Source organism: Pagrus major, chromosome 22, assembly GCF_040436345.1.
Source record: "Pagrus major chromosome 22, Pma_NU_1.0".
In the NCBI taxonomy this organism is placed as follows: domain Eukaryota; kingdom Metazoa; phylum Chordata; class Actinopteri; order Spariformes; family Sparidae; genus Pagrus; species Pagrus major.
In genome coordinates, this window is record NC_133236.1 from 14,380,135 (window position 1) to 14,396,981 (window position 16,847).

The 16,847-nt window shown below is 39.4% G+C and overlaps 1 protein-coding gene across 1 annotated transcript; it reads left to right on the forward strand.

Moving 5' to 3' along the window:
* Positions 1–385: 385 nt before the first annotated feature.
* Positions 386–15,726, forward strand: rab15 (RAB15, member RAS oncogene family). Its single transcript, XM_073493491.1, has 7 exons — positions 386–509; positions 9,499–9,559; positions 10,830–10,890; positions 12,576–12,653; positions 13,251–13,340; positions 14,630–14,695; positions 15,562–15,726. Exons 1-7 carry the CDS (start codon positions 386–388, stop codon positions 15,724–15,726), a joined length of 645 nt encoding a protein of 214 aa, XP_073349592.1.
* Positions 15,727–16,847: the final 1,121 nt, after the last annotated feature.

Sequence of the window (16,847 nt, forward strand, 5' to 3'; positions counted from 1 at the left end):
GATTTTATGAAGATATAAATAGCAGTCATTTTATTACAAAGACAAACAAACAAACCCATCAAATCGTCCTAGCAGCACAGACATCAAGACGTTCTCAAGTGCCTTTATTTTGGTAAGCGCCACCGGAAGTCTCATTTTCCCACCGAGTCCTACTTGACCATGGTCCACCGCACCCACTGGAAGCTGGAGGCTGCCTGGGAGGCTGGAGCATCCCTGTTTTGTTAACCATCACCGACCCAGCACCAGTGAACAAAAAAAGAGCAGAGCCTCAGCCTTATGTTGAGCGTCTGAGCAGACATGGGATGCAGGTGGGGAGAGATTGCTCATCCATCGCAGAAGAGTTAGCTGCCCGGGGCTTTTTTAATTCAACACCACATCCAACACTATGGCTAAGCAGTACGATGTGCTCTTCCGACTCCTGCTTCTCGGAGATTCTGGGGTTGGGAAAACATGTTTGTTATGCAGATTCACGGACAACGAATTCCACCCTTCTCACATCTCCACCATCGGTAAGACTCTCTGCACTGACACCAGGAGTTATTGCATGCGTTCAATAGCATCCCCATTCATTTGCATGGTCTTTAAAGCCTTTTCTATTGATGCCATTTGCGCATTAGCCTCTCTTTGTAGGTATTGAATTTTCTATAGAAATTTCCACACATGAGATTTGATGAGACATTTCAAAGGGCTGTGTTTTGATGTATTTGGAGTGGTGCATTCACGTGGAATAAAGAGACTGTAGGATCAATGTGATTGTATTGGTTGGGGAAGCCCTGAGGGGGAAGATCCAACACTTGGCAGCCATGCAGATGAGTTTACCAACTATGAGCACTTGGCACTGGCTGTGCAACCAAGTGCCATGAAAATAATATCAAAGACTTTTTAAAATCTTTTATGTGTGGAGATAGGTTGTGTTACCCATCAAATTGGGCTCTTGGGACTCCGGGGTCTGTTTGGTCTCTTCAGGTCCCTCATCACAATAAAGAATAGTTTTATTTCAGTGAAACCTGTCATGTTCAGAGGTGCCACAGTGCTCATTATGGCTGCAGCTAATGATTATGTTTATTGTTGATTATTTTCTTGGTTTATTGATGAGTTGCTTGGTCTGTAAAATGTCAGAATATGGTGAAAAATGTCAATCAGTGTATAAAAAAACCCACAATTATGTCCTAAGATGTCCACAACCCCAAAGATTTTCAGTTCACTGTCACAGAGGAGTTAAGAAGCCAGAAAATATTCACATGTAAGAAGCTCGAATCAGAGAGTTTTGGCTTTTTTTCTTTTAAAAAAAACTGATTAATCGATTATCAACATAGTTGGTGATTAATTTCCTAGCTGACATCTCATCGATTAAAGGGTAACTCTACTATTTTAAAGTAATATAAAGCCTTTTGTGGCTACAGAGGAAGCTGCATGTAATCTGATAAATTTCCTCCAGTGATGTCACTCAGTGGCTGAGTTGAATTGTGGGTAATGTAGGCGCCAGGTTCTGATAAGACTGTTGGACTCATTATGGACAGTTTCAAAACAAATGATTAAAATCAACACAGCACAACCAGAGATATCACCTTTTTTATTCCACACATTCTTCTTCCTTTTCCAAACCTGGTGCGTACATTACCCACAATGCAACTTAGCCACTGAGTGACATCACTGGAGGATATTCATCAGATTACATGCAGCTTCCTCTGGAGCCACAAAAAAGCATTATACTACTTCTTTCACATATGCAGTAGTACTCCCCAAGACCTGTAAACACACTTTAATGTGTATAATTGGTGGAGTAACCCTTTAATCATTGCAGCTCATTATAAAAACAGACACATATCTTGTAAAACAGGTGTCCCTTGTGTTCGGTTTGTTCAATATTTTTTAGAGAAATCCCACATCCAGTCTCAACTCCTTCCTGCTGAATAATAATGGCTAGATGTTTGTCAGAAAATGTCATTTAAATTGGATTTAATTGTTCCAGTTTAACTTAAAACTGGAACGAAAACACTTCATGGATTCAGGATCCTCCTTCAATCACAGCTGACTGAATATTGTTGGTTTGTGGGCTTTTGATTGAACATAAAACGGATCTTGGGATCTGAATTTTTGTTGTTATATAGACCAAATCATTAATCGGTTAACAAGGAAAAAATATTTTCTTTAAAGTAACATCATTTCTTCATACCGTTGTTCCTGAATTTGCAACATCCCTGAAGATGACAAAAGACTCTTTCCTTATACTTTATACGAGCTGTGCAGTATATCTGTCTCCATGGTTAGAATTCAAGGCATGACAGGCGCATTACCGGGCTTCACTTTGAGGTGGGGGAGATAAGGATGTACAGTGAGCAGTGCTGCAGTTGTGTCTCTTATCTCTTCTTCTGTGTCGTTCCTCTGTGTGTGTTTGTGCGGCTAATAGAGACATTTTCTCCCAGTGAGCTCCTAGTTTTTGAGGCAGCAACTACTTTCTGACTTCGTTTGCAGTAATTGGCCATAACCTGGAGAGGATAAAATACAGACATCCCTGCGGCTTGAGCATAAAGTTAAAATGTTCCTCCTGGTTGTGATGGACTTATGTTGTTCAAATAAGGTCAAGACAGTAAAGCATGACGCTGGCGGTCAGGCTGGGATTTGCAGACAGATGGTGCCAGGAAAAGATCTAACAGAGAGTACAATTGGCACCATTAATTATTCATTTTAACATAATTTATTAACAATTTGTGGACCACTGATGTGTTTGCATGGAAGCCTTTGTAGTATTTTCAAAGCCGTTATGATTTTTTAGACCTTGGAGAACTCCTGCAAACAATCCACGGCTCAAACTTCAGTTTTAGTCTCATGCCTCTGACCCTTTAATACTTTTGTTGTTATGTTTAGACAAAAAAACAACAAAAAGTGAGGGGAATACACCGGCTTAGATACACAGGTGTACATAGAAAAGGAGAAGGAAAAAGACAAAGACAGGAAGAGGGAAGTAAAACGTGACACACAGGGATATAATCTACAAAATAAAACAGGAAAAAAACCATGACATTTGTTGTTTCACCTGCTCCAACCAGTGATGAAACTGTATGCTCACGCACTTACTGAGCCTGCAGGATGCTATTTTAAGTCGAGCCCCTATGGCACTCTACAGGAAACTTCCTCCCCGTAGAGTCGTGTTTATGTTGTGAAGCCTTTCTGATGTCTCTGACTAGAAAGGTTCAGCCTGTCTGCATGTAGTGATCTTTAGCTGCTTTTGTTGCAAGTGTTCACAACCACAGCTGGACGCTTGGAAATCAGGCTCTTGTGTCGTTGCAGGCGATGAAGTCCAGATAATTATACTGGACTGTATATTTGTTTGGCAGCAGATTACGTCTTTAAGCCATGCCCCATCATTTCAAACTCCTCTTCTCAGGCTAAACAAACCCAACAAAGTCTAAAGAGAGAAGAGAGATCAAGAGTGACCACCATCAGTGCTCTCCTGCCGAGGATCTATAAATAATTTCCCAACCTTCATGGTGACAGAGGGACATAAATTTTCTCCTTCACTGGTAGCTACATAATTCATCGGTTCCCGCTACAGTCCATCCGCTCAGTTTTTGCTCTTAATTATCTCTGAAACTACCGGGACCTCTCCCCCACAGGAAATTGGATCAACAAAGCTTCTGAAGTTTTTTCATAAACATTAAAGGATAAAAAGCTGATGAGGGTCTTATTTATTACTTTCCTGCAGCTATGCAGAAGAACAAACCCCAAAAACTCACACTGGGAGTCCCAGAAGAGAACGTGGTGAACGATAGATGCACGTACATTACGTGGATACCCGAACATTACTCCTGCGTGATTGATGATCAACGTATCCCAAAACGGCATTATTATTCTGCTATAACAGCCCTGACTCTTCACTCCAAAACTGCTGCCACACAGTTAGAAGGACAATATTGTCTAAAATATCACAGTGAGCTGATTCATCATCATACGGCAGCTTGGTCAGTGGCCTTAAGTGTTGGGGCACTGACCAGGCTCATATATTTGACACGTTGGGAGTGAGAACAGGTTGATATAACTGATCCTGGTAACATGTATGCTTACGTCTTAAGGAGCTGCCATTGTTGTTTTCAAACAGACAGTTGTTTCTCTCGCCGGTTGTCACACTTAAACCATGATGATGGATTTGGGAAATCACTTGGTCATGATCCTGCAAATCTGACGGCCTTGCAAGGTAAACGTGGACCGGCAGTGTGATTGTATAAAGGGCATTTTTAAAACTCTGAAAACAGTACCAGGACAAAAATACACAAAAGTAAATGGACAGGGTTGGCCAATGTTCCCAGAGATGTTTTTTTTTCTGTTCCTGTGCTTCATTGAGATGGTAAATAGTCTTCACAGGCTACATGATAAAGAACAGATAGATATTTGAACCTTGTGGTTTTGTACATGGTTTCTGCAATCCTCAAGAAAATCAAGGCTAGTCTGGATTTGTATTCACACAATCAAAGAGTTTCCAACATGAAAGAAAGAGAATCTGAACCGCAGAGCGAGACCTGCATTCAAATACTAGCCACAGTTTCTGTCTAAACTTTGATCCACCTTGGCTTTTTGACAGTAATGTTTTACACAGAGCTTTCAATAACAATAAATTGCACTCCTGGCTATTGGATCAACAAAGGATATGACTTTATTCCCTTGTGATAGCTCCGACTTTTGGTTACCAGTTAAATATCAGTAAAAAACCACAGTCCAAAAAAAAAAAAAAAAAAGAATTGAGCAGCTGGAATTCTGATCTCACCTGAAGGACTAATAACCCCCTCACTCATTTTTATTTTAACGGGTCTCTCTGTTCCCCATAAGACTGCCAGAAAGAGCACATTTCTCTGGCAAAGAGCAGCTGTAGAGATGATTTAGTAATGGTATTCGGTCACACTGCTGAGTTTAATCTTCCTCACTGTTACCTCGTCACTGGGCTCCTCGGAGCACCTGGCTGTCACAATGCCTATGAAGTACGAACCCGGCCCGCCATAAATCATAGCTCAATAAGCAGCTGTCCTCCTGGTGGTGACCCCAGTGGTGGTGTGGTCAAGGCCTGGTCAAACACTCTGCCCGCTGCTGCTTGAAGAGTGAATCAGTCTGAAGGTCCGGGCATGGGCCAGAGCCACCACAGATGGTTATCATCTCGTAAAGAGGTTATCAAAGACATCAAGGGTGTTGTCACAGCTTTATCTCAGGCATATGCTGCACATATATATCTGTGATGAGCTAACATTTGCTTACACACTTGGCAAAAGCCTCAAAATGGGGTTTCATGTTTCATGTCATAAACAGTAAACTACCATAATTATGCTTTTTCAATGCATAATGGGTAATTATTTGGAATATTACAGCTGCTGTGAATTTGAATTCAAGCTACACTCTTAAACCACTGTAAAAAAAAAAAAAAAAAAAAGGGAAGGGAATACTGTAATTAGGGCACAGTAACATACAGTAATTTAGCAAAAAAAATATTGTAGTTTTTCAACAAGGTACACATGCTAACATGCTAACAGGCCCACCACATGACAACAGGCTAACAACAGACCTACACATGGTCCAACAATGTACAGGCTAACATGCTAACAGGATGACAGGCTTAAAGGCTTACACATGGTCCAACAAGTTACACAGGCTAACATGCTAACAGGACTACAAGTAGCCCAACAATGTACAGGCTAACATGCTAACAGGCTAACAAGCAGTATGGTTGGGTAAACATGAAAACACAGTACATTGCTGTAATATTACTATAAATGTACTGTAAATGTGTATATTCACAATAACTACAGATGCTTATTATAGTGCCATAATTTATACACACTATATTAGATTTTCGTGTATATTTCTGTAAAATAATGACAGTATAATACTGTGAATTTACTGCAATTATTAGCCAGTAATTTACTGTAAAATATGTTTACAGTGTAGGTCAATACACATTGTTCTGTACAGATTAAGTTTATAATTGAAAAAAATGTTTGTCCCTTGGCCAGCTGTGCCCTAAAGACAACAGCTGCTGACAATCGTTTCCTGTCCTGTGCTCGTAATGATAACCACGGATGACAGACCCATTTCCCAGTGAATCTGTGCCAGCGCCAGAGCATCCGTCCGTCCATCCATTAGTGAGCCTGTCACCATTACCTACAGCACGCTGACACGTGTCACCTCCTAATCCGTCTTGCAAAGTCAAACACAGACATCCTGGTAATTAGCCAAGTCAATTTTGGGGTGTGTACCCATTTGTTTTTACATGGCTTTCACACTGCTGATTGTAAAACACTGCCATGTTCAATTAACTGCTGCCTCTGCTTGCACATTGTGCTTGTTTCCATTGTCTCAGTTGACACTGAGGAGAAGAGGGAGGTCTGTGGAATGGCTTATAATTTATAAGATGTCCGTCGTGGTTAAGGATTTCATATTTTTCAGAAATGTACCTCCTGAACTATTCTTAAAATCTGAGACATTATAGTTTAAGATATGAAGTTGGATTTTCAGGAAATTTATGTTGAATCAAATGTGTAGAAGTCCCACAGACACAATTCAAAGTTTGATACCATATTTTCAACAGGATAATCCACTCAGTATCCAATAAATCGTGGTTACATCTAAACTAACCCCAAAAAAAAAACAATGGCTAAATTGAAATATCAAACAATAGAGTGCCTGAGGAAATAACTCAGCATTTTCATTTTCCATCTTCTGGCTTACTCATCTTCAATGTTTTTTTTTATTTGTTTGTTTGTTTAATTGCCAGAAATTAAGTCACAAGCTTAAAAAAACTCATTTTTACTTGTCTTACAAAAGCCAGTTGCTAACAAGTGGCTGCATGAGACTACAGAGGCTGACGGGAATATTAACCATCATTACGCAGAACACAGAGATGATTCTCACTGCACTTAAAGTTTCCAACTTGTAGATATATCATTTATATGTACATTTATGTATGACTTTGGCTCTCTATCGAGGTGTTTGGTAAAAAAAATATGCTGATAATTGATTTTGTCGCAATTTCAATATCAAACTTCTATTTAATATTATTTTTTTATGACTTCAGCCTCTGCCTCATTGTTTGTGCTATGGCTTGCGCTGCAGGAGTGCACCTAATTCTATAAACATAAAATCATTTTGCGCTGCTGTTGTAAAACAATACAATCAGATTGATGACTATACACTTTATTGTTTAACAGCAGGAAGCAGACAGGGTGGGCTGAATCATCCTTCTTTTGTGTGTGAATGTAACTCAGAATGTTCTAATGAGTGAGAGACTTTCTGTTTACTTCTGTTTATCCTGGTTTAACTTGCCTGTGCAGTCGTCTTTATTTATTTTCGAGTCAACAGACTGGGTCCACCCCCTTGCTGTAGACACCCACAGTGCAGCTGGAGAAACCATTTGTCTGTGTCTGCATTTCATATTTAAATCATCGCTGTTTGCTTGGATGACTTCTGACTGGAGCTTAATGCAGCCCTAATACAGCTGGACAATGACGCTGGAGGACGGCCTCTTTTTCATTATCTCCTCTCTCTTCTCCAGCCTCGGGCAAAGCAAGCCACTGATTGTTATGCTGACCTTTCACTTAGTCTTGCTCTGAATGCTCCCTACTCAAAGGCCGCTTCACGATTCAAATGAGGCCTCACGCTGTCCTGACAGTGAGCTCCGGCCCCAACGGAGTCTTCACTTTTTACTCCAGCTACGCAGTCCAGCTATAGTACATCTGTCAGCTGTTTCCTAATGTCAGTCTCTCGGAGTACAAACGTTGCAGAAATGCAGCCATAAAACCGACGAGGAGCAGTTCTCCCTGTTATGCGAATCGATCAGCCTCAGTAGCTCTTTCTTCTGAGTGTGATGCCGACTGTGACACACCGGTGTCGAGTGTCAGGTTAATTGGGATGAACTGTTAATTGATTTCTCAGGGATTAATGTGGTCTGCAGAAGCCTTGGGGTTTGTTTTTTATTGACTGGAATGCATTAGTCTGTGGAGGCAGTCATGGAGGCAAGGGACAGGATAAAAATAATTTAATGGAGAGTTAATGGTTAAACTGGTACATTTTTAAGTTATAAATCGGATTCCACTATTTAGGCATTTTGTTGTATCTCATCAAGACTTACATAAATGTTTGTTTTGCTCTTGGTTTTTATTATTTTTTTATTTAAAAAAGTGCAAATTGCATCTTTTTAAATCAATTTGGGATCTTTGGGCTTCCGGAGACTTGGATTACTGTATGGAGCTGTATATAGATCCATTTCATGTTTATTTTTCTGTTGTTTTTTAACGTTTTGAAACAATTTCCCGATCTACTTCAGTTGTTTAGGAGAATGCTGCAACACTGTTTTGCTGTGAAGCTCCAGAAATGATTTGTGGACTGCGAAACTTCACCCTACTTTCCATCACCACGGGGGTGAATAGATGGTGAACTTATCCTTTAAAATGTTTGATTCTTTTTCTACCCTGACAAAATACATTTCTGGTAAGGTAATCAAAGCATGTTTTAGTTTTGTGTTATAAAAAAATGTCAACTAATTATCAGCAGCTTCTCTTCTCAAGTACATACACACATTCTCACCTGCAAACAATGAGCACAGGGCGAAAAGCTGGCCCTGCCTGTGATATTCTGTCTATGAAGAATATCACAGTCAGTCATCAGATATAGATCAGAGATCACTGAAGCATGAGTGACCCCTCCCCTCCCCTCCTCATCTCAGCTTTGCTTTTTTCTCCCATCATGTTGTCTCTGGCAGGTAATATAACATCCAACCCCTCTCATATTTTATTTGAAGAATATCAGCTTCTGCCATCAAAACAGTAGACTTAGAGTCCCACGGGCTCGACTGAACAGACGGCAGAAATCTTTTGTTCCTCGGTCTGTCAAAGTGTTATATCTGAGTTTGGGTTGTAAGTAGGGCTCAGCGTTCCTGAATGTCAAAGGCAGTGATTAAAATGGTGCACTGCAGCCACTTTTTCATAGTGTCTAAGGTGATATATGTTGTATTTGTTTTGTTGTTTGATTAAGTATTGTCTTTTGTTGTTTATGTGAAACATTATTGGGACGCGAGACAGATTTTCTTGAGAATAGTCTGATTTAAGTGAAAACAAATCAGTTCCTCTGTGATGTTATGCAGTGCCCTTCTCCCTTCTTTCACCTCCCACGTGATCGATGCAGAGAACTGAACCAAACGAGGTCTCAGCTCTCCGGATCATTAGCCCAATCTTCTAACAGGCTGATTATACAGGGATGATGTGGCTCTGGTTGCCTTAATGCCCTCTATGATGTTACAAAACTGTAGCAGTGGATACTGAACCTGGCTCTATAAGAGACACGCTGGGTTAATTGATTTAAGCCTTTCATTGGGTGGAAAGTGCAAACGCTGTTCTGAGAATATTCAGAACATTTAGCCTGAGCACGACACTCACAGGTCAGGAGGAATATCAAATACGTTTAGCGCTCCTCTCTGAATGTAATATTGGATTTTCTAACCGTATCTCTTCTCTCTTACAGGAGTCGACTTCAAAATGAAGACACTAGTAATAGATGGTATCAAAGTACGGATACAGATATGGTAAGAAATTGGCAAATGGGACCATGTCGGAAGGCTTCGTGAACAAGATTAAAAACAATGTTATTAGATATTACACAGCAGTAGCTCTGATAGAGGAGATATTATTCATTTGTAACAATGCTACAAAAATCATAATTAATAATTGTATGATTAATAATGATCAGGGCAATAGCTACTGCTGAGATCATGTCATCTGCATTTTTCCTGGGAATTGTGAAGTTTTAGGGGAATTTTGAGTTCTACAATGACAAACGTACACATTTTAAGTATTTTTTAAACTGATTACAGTCATTTTAAACTAAATGTGTTGACATTTAACTATTTTTCAGCCAAATAGATAATAGCACTTTCATGCAGAAGACAGGAGTTTTGGTCCCATCACAGAAATGGAAGTAATGTTAGCTCTTAGAAAGTGGAGCCACAATTTTTTCCTAAACTTAACTATACTGTAGTTATTAGTTTTACATTAGTTTGTGGGCGACTGTTTTGAAGTCTCATGTTTGACATTATAGCCATGGCATCTTTTTTGGAGCCAGAAGTGACCATATTAGGACGAGAGACTGGAGCTAATTATCCTGATAGACGGTTGCCTACCCTGCTTTATCGTCTATTTCACTCTAAATGAGGTCGTAATTTACTAACAGAACATCATGCTGTGTTGAGGAAGACTTGAATCTATAGATTGAGACCATAAACTCATTAGGAAACTGTTTACTGAGGTGGTAAATCAAGTGAGAAGTAGTGTCATTTTCTCATAAGCTTACATACAATCTAACTTCTTTTTGCGACCAGTGGAGTTGCCCCTTGCTGGGCATTAGAAAAGAATCTGACAAATTGTTATAATGTCACCATTTCTCAACAATGGGAAGGATGAAAATCTGGAGGGACATCTGACATCTGACCAAATTTCCCAGTAAAACAACATATTTCATGACCCATTAGCTAATGTTAGCATTCAACCACTTTCTAGCTAACATTACCATATAAGAACATCCAGTGTGTTTTGCTTCCTGGCTTGAATAAATGTATCCAAAGTGTGTGTTGATATCTTACAGAATTGATTTATGCCTTTCCTATTGTATTGTGTTACGCTATCATCTGGTAATGGTAGCTAGGAAGTGGTTGGATGCTAACGTTAGCTAAGGGGTTGTCAAATTTGTTGTTTTACCTTTAATTGTACCTTTAAAGGGTGGGTGTGTATTAGTGAGATGGAGGCTCATGATCCTATCTGTGTATATTCATGTTCATATCCTTTGTCATGTCTCTCCAGGGACACTGCAGGCCAAGAAAGATACCAGACCATCACTAAGCAGTACTACAGACGAGCACAGGTACTGAAGTCACCTCCATTGACTCTGCTGCTGCTGCTGCTGCAAGTGATTTTCCACACATTAGTGTAATGCTATTACCACAGAGGGCATAACAAATTCAAATCGAATTTATTTCTGAAATTAAATTTGTCACGGCTACAAAAAATAATTCACGGCTCACACTTGACACCACTTCAGGTACTTCTGTGAACTGTTTAAGTGCTTTGAAAGGGAACTCTCATGGAGCAAATGGGCTCGCTTTAAAACGTAAATATTTCACTGTAAAAAGAGCAGCGTTGTAAAAAGTACCCAGAAGCCATACTTGAGTAAAAGTAAAGCTATCGTATTAAAATATCACTTACTAAGTACTTTAGTAAAAGCCTTAAAATATCCGATAAATCAACGTACTTAAGTATCAAAAGTGTTTACATGTATGTGTATGTATACTGTATGGAGGACTGATCCTGCCATAATCATAAATGAATAAATTAAATGCCATTAAATGCACCTAAAATTATAATGAAAATAAATGTAGGCATTAATTAATCTATAAAATGTGACATGAATTGATATTTCTGTATTTATTTACCTTTCTATTAAGTCCCCCGTTTATTTACCTTCCCATTTAATTTTTACTGTTTAGTTATTTTTTAAAACTTTTTAAATCGTATTTATTCCTGTGTTTATTTCTGTATTATTATCCCTTTGCATTTTGCAAGATTATAAACAAACACATCAATAAATGTGCAAATAAATAACTAAAAACATTTTAAAAATGAATAAATGAATACATTCAATTGTAAAGCAAAAGGGAAATTCAATTTAAACTATTAAATAAAATAATAAAATCAAAACTAAACAAAAAATATCAATTAATGTCACATTTTACAAATTAATGTATACCTACTTTTTATTTTTAAATGTTATATTATTTCATGGCATATTTACTTACTTTACTTCCATGTTTGTCTTATGTTGGCAGTCTTTAATACTATGCGTTGACCGATAAATGGTTCAATATTCAGCATCTGATTATCGGAATTAGTGCTTTATTCTTTTTTTTATATGATTACCGATAAAATACATTTGTTTAAAAATGTGCTACTGTGGCTCTGATGCAGGATGTAATCTGCAAAGTAACTAGTAACTAAAGCCATCAAATAAATGGAGTGGAAATATAAAGTAGCAGAAAATGTAAATACTCAAGTACAAGTGCCTCAAAGTTGTACTTGAGTAAATGTTCTTGTTACACTCCATCATTGAAGAAGAGTGGCGTACTGTGTCTCATATTAAAAAGACCATATGTCCCTTTCCTCTCCAAGAGGATGATGTCTCCACGGCAACACACAAACACCGCCACCCTGACATTGCTGTGTGTGGATTTTGCCTTTGCTAAAGAGGTTAAACTGGCTCAAATCGAATTGTCCATTTACCAGAAACTGGCAATGAAATTGGAAGAAAAGTGGCCTGTTTCTGTTCTGTGCTATACAACAATTCAGGAAATTTCTCTTTCAGCTAGCGGCTTACAATGCAAACTGAATTATTGGTAGAGGCGTCCATCTTTCTAAGCGGTGGTCTGGCTTTGTTCACAGGAATCATAATAAGGTTTCTAAATGTATTGATTTGAAATGCTGCCTTGAGAAACAGAGAACACTTTCAAACAAAAATGATCTGTTTCTCATCTGTTCTCTGACATCTTTCTTCAGGGAATCTTCCTGGTGTATGACATCACGAGTGAGCGATCCTTCCAGCACATCATGAAGTGGGCCAGTGACGTGGACGAGGTGAGTCACACACACACACGGATTAGGGATTCAGGATCAACAGGCGTTATTCTCGGCATTGTAGAAAGGGAAAAACTGACAGAGCTGCCTCCTGTGCAGAGCCCCCAGGTCGACGGAAAGAAAGATGTCTGACGTGCTGTGATAAAAGCCAAATGCTCCGGCCCGACGCCGCCTGGCTGTGTTTTATTATGTTCCATCTTCATTGTCAAGTACCTGTCATCATTTTTTAAACAAATATGTGCTCATAAATACTGGAAGGAGAACATCCAGTTTTCCTCTTGCGGTCTTCATGAAGCAGTCTCGTCCGCGCTGCTTCCCCCTGTCATTTCCCAGATGATTTTATTCTATTAATTTAGTCATCATGGACCTAATTTCCTCTCTGGGTCTGTCTGAATATATACTCTATTGATCTTGGCACGCTTCCCACTAACTTTTAATCTAGGTCTCATTTCCTGAGCACTGTCGCTGCTGTGTTTTCTCCCCTCTGCGCTCTCTTGACATTTGAAATCACTCTCTTTTTCATTTTGTTTATTATTCCTCCTCCTTATCTGTGAACGTCCCTCGTTTCCTTTGTGTTCACATGACAAACCCCTGCAGTACGCTCCCGACAAGGTCCAGAAGATCCTCGTAGGGAACAAGTCAGACGAGGTGGACAAGAGGCAGGTGGCCACAGAGCAAGGTGTCAAGGTGGGTCTGTTTCACAATGGATTTTTCGACCTGAAGGATTTTTATTGCGTTTGGTTTAAAAATAATACATTAATATGATGCTAGTGTCCTCTCCATTTTCTGGTTTTCTTTAAGTTGTTTAATTCACCAAACCCAGATGGGTTTTATGAGAAAGTCCAGCTCAAACTTTTGGTCCTGGTGGCCTCCTGCACTTCATTTATTAGACGATTCAAATGATCAGCTCATCATCGAGCTCTGCTGAAGTCTGTTAATGACTCATTCATTTGAATCAGTGCAGTGCAGGAGGCCACCAGGACCAGGTGCATATTAAAGGAATACTTTAAAATTTTTGAGAAATACTCTTATTCTCTCTCTTTCTTATTTGTTAGATTAGAAGATTTTGACTACTTTCTTGTCTGCATTAATTATATTATAGATCGCACCAGCCACCACGCCAGTCAACATGTTGACATCCTGACCCATGTCTATTCAGCAGTCATTACATATTGTTAGTTGGTTGGTTTGTAAGCAGGATTACACAAAAACTACTGAGCGTATTTCCACAAAACTTGGATGGAGGCTGGCTCTCGGCCCAGAATAGACCCCATTAACTTTTGGTGCCGATCCAGGAAATTTTCCTCACTGTCGTTAACATCACAAGGTGTTTTTCAACGTTATTTCTCAGGAAACAGTGCATGGAACGTAACTTGAAAATAATGTGATAATCTGTTAACCTTTTTGGACATATTCAATCGAAAACAGTACAAAGACAATATATTAAAGTGATAGTTTGGGTCTTTTGATGTGGGGTTGTATGAGGTACTTATCCCTAGTCAGTGTGTTACCTGCAGTAGATGACCGTCAGCTCTCTTGCATTGTGATTTATTACATTTTTCCCAGCGTCACACTTTTTTGGAATCGAGGTTGTCAGCTTATTTCCCGAAATGTTGAATTATTCCTTTACAGATTTACTTAAGCTTGTAATCACTGGATTCATTTTCAGCTCAGTTAGAAAATCATGCTCAGAAAAACTTAATATTCCTTCTCGATTTGGGTTCTGCTACAAACTTTGCCTCCAAGTTCACCAAAACATTTCAGTCAGGCATTTGTGTCTAGACTGTAAACAAGCTCTACAGGCAGTGACTCACCAAGCTGACCTCAGACAAATCCTGACTAATGCCTCTCCTCCTGTTGCCTCAAATTTTCCGTTAAAAGCTGCACTCGATCATTCGACTGCCTCTGATGCCACGCTGCACCTGTGTGAGAGGAAAAGACTAGTCTAAAACGTATCACTGTTACCTGTCTTCCAGCTGGCCAAGGCTTATGGAATGGACTTCTTCGAGACAAGTGCCTTCACCAACCATAATATAACAGAGGTGAGCTGATCTGGAGGAACATGTACAGAACAGTAACATGATTACAGCTATGCACGCAGTTGTGATTGTATAATGAGAGGAAATGACTCCGTAGATGACAATGTATATTATCTTGTTTCGTCTTGTTGGTGCAGTCATGGACTCAGACCTGAGATTCAGCAGAGACATTAAGACAATTACAAAGTCAGCCTACGATCACTTTTAAGAATATATCAAGGATTAAAGGACTTGTCCATGCATTTATCTTCAGTAGACTCGACCGCTGTGACGGTGTCTTTACAAAATCCATCAGACAGCTGCAGCTGATTCAGAACGCTGCTGCTGGAGTTCTAACAGGAACCAAAAAAGTAGCTCACATCACTCCAGGTCTTAGATGGTTACACTGGCTTCCTGTCTGTCAGATTTACATTTCTGATCTGCTGCTACGTTAATGAACCATCCAGACCGTCAGGTACAGGTCTGCTTTCAGTCCCTAGAGTCAAAGCTAAACATGGAGGAGCAGCGTTCAGTTATTGTGCACCACACATCTGGAACAAACTCCCAGAAAACTGCAACTCTCACCTCTTTTAAATCAAGGCTGAAGACCGTTTTTGTATGCCACTGCCATTCATTGAAGCAATGTTAAGGCTTTGATCAATATCTTGAACTGCACTATGACTTTTATTGTCTTGTCTCTTTTAAACCTATTCTATTTTAACTTGTTTTTCTATTTTTAACTTCTACTTTTTGTTTATCTCATTTCTTGATGTCTTCCTACTTGTTTTTAATGTCTTTTAATCTAAGTTTATGTCCCTTTAAAGCACTCTGAGTTGCCTTGTGTCTGAATCGTGAATATACAAATAAACTTGCCTCGTTTTCTCTCCAAGACTTTCACACGATTGGCTGAACAGGTGCTGGCAGCCAACAAAAAGGACCTGGATCTTCTCCGGATGTCCATGAACGACGAGATCAATCTTGCTGCTCTGGAGGAGGAGGAAGGACTCCTCTGTGACGGTGCAGCGGGCGACCAAAGCAAAGGCTGCTGGTGTTGAAGAAATAATTGACATTAAGTACATTTGAGTTATCACCACACACTTTGCACACTCCGGGCAAAATGTGTCTCCTTTTGTTGGTAGGCTGCAGTTTTTGAAACCGGTCACGTCCCTCTGTTTTGAACAGATTCAAGGACGACGGTGGGAATATTTTGCCACAGAGTGCCGAGTGTGTGGTGAAATAACCAACTGAAGGTCCAAATGTCAAAGTTTATCCAGTGGGACTGAATGTTCATTGTCTAAAGCACTAATTTCTGCTCAGTCCAGTGTTTTTGATGTAACCAAATGCAGTCCCCGTCCACCACCAATTTGACAATTATCGTACAGCTTAAAAGGCTGAATACAAAACATCAGGGAGGGCTGGAAATGAAGATTTTATCATCTTTTTCTTACATAATTTGTACAGTTTCCTGAACTCGAGGACAATGAAGGACTTGGGATTGTCCACCACTGACTTGAAACTTTTCTCAATGTCGCATTTTTCACATTCTTTTCCAAGCGCTGTCACTGATTTTGATCATAGGGCTGGGTGGCTTGAAAACCAACAATGTGATCGCTTACGTCGGGCCTTCATCCTCCTCCTGCACCCCATAGCCTTTCTTACATTGAATGCATTAGGTGTAGTGTAAGGATTATACCACAAGAGGGTGCTAGATGCATTGCAAAAACAGCACACACATCGACGAGGTGTTGACAGTGTAATGATGTTTGTTCGCTGATTCTTTTCTGTACTTATGTGTTATTTTTTTGGTTATATTTGCACTCGCAGTAGCTACCTTTAATGAAATGATTTCAAATATATGCAGCCATTTTGTTATTTTCATATTGTTTGAAAGTGATGCAGCTTGTAACATCACTCTCACACTCTGATCATTTGCAGTAAACCAGTCATTAAATGAGAGATCAGAATGATTAATTTTCCCTGTAGCAAAACTGAAGATATTTTTCATTTGATAGTCTTTGTTTAAAACAGAAAGAATCCTATAGTACAGATGATCTGCATTGTACATACCAGGTTTTTCAAAGCTTCCTAGATTGATAGAATCATGAGAGAGCAACATTAATTTACTGTATTACCATTAGAGGACTGTATAAAAAAGTCCAACAGTGATATTCTAGAG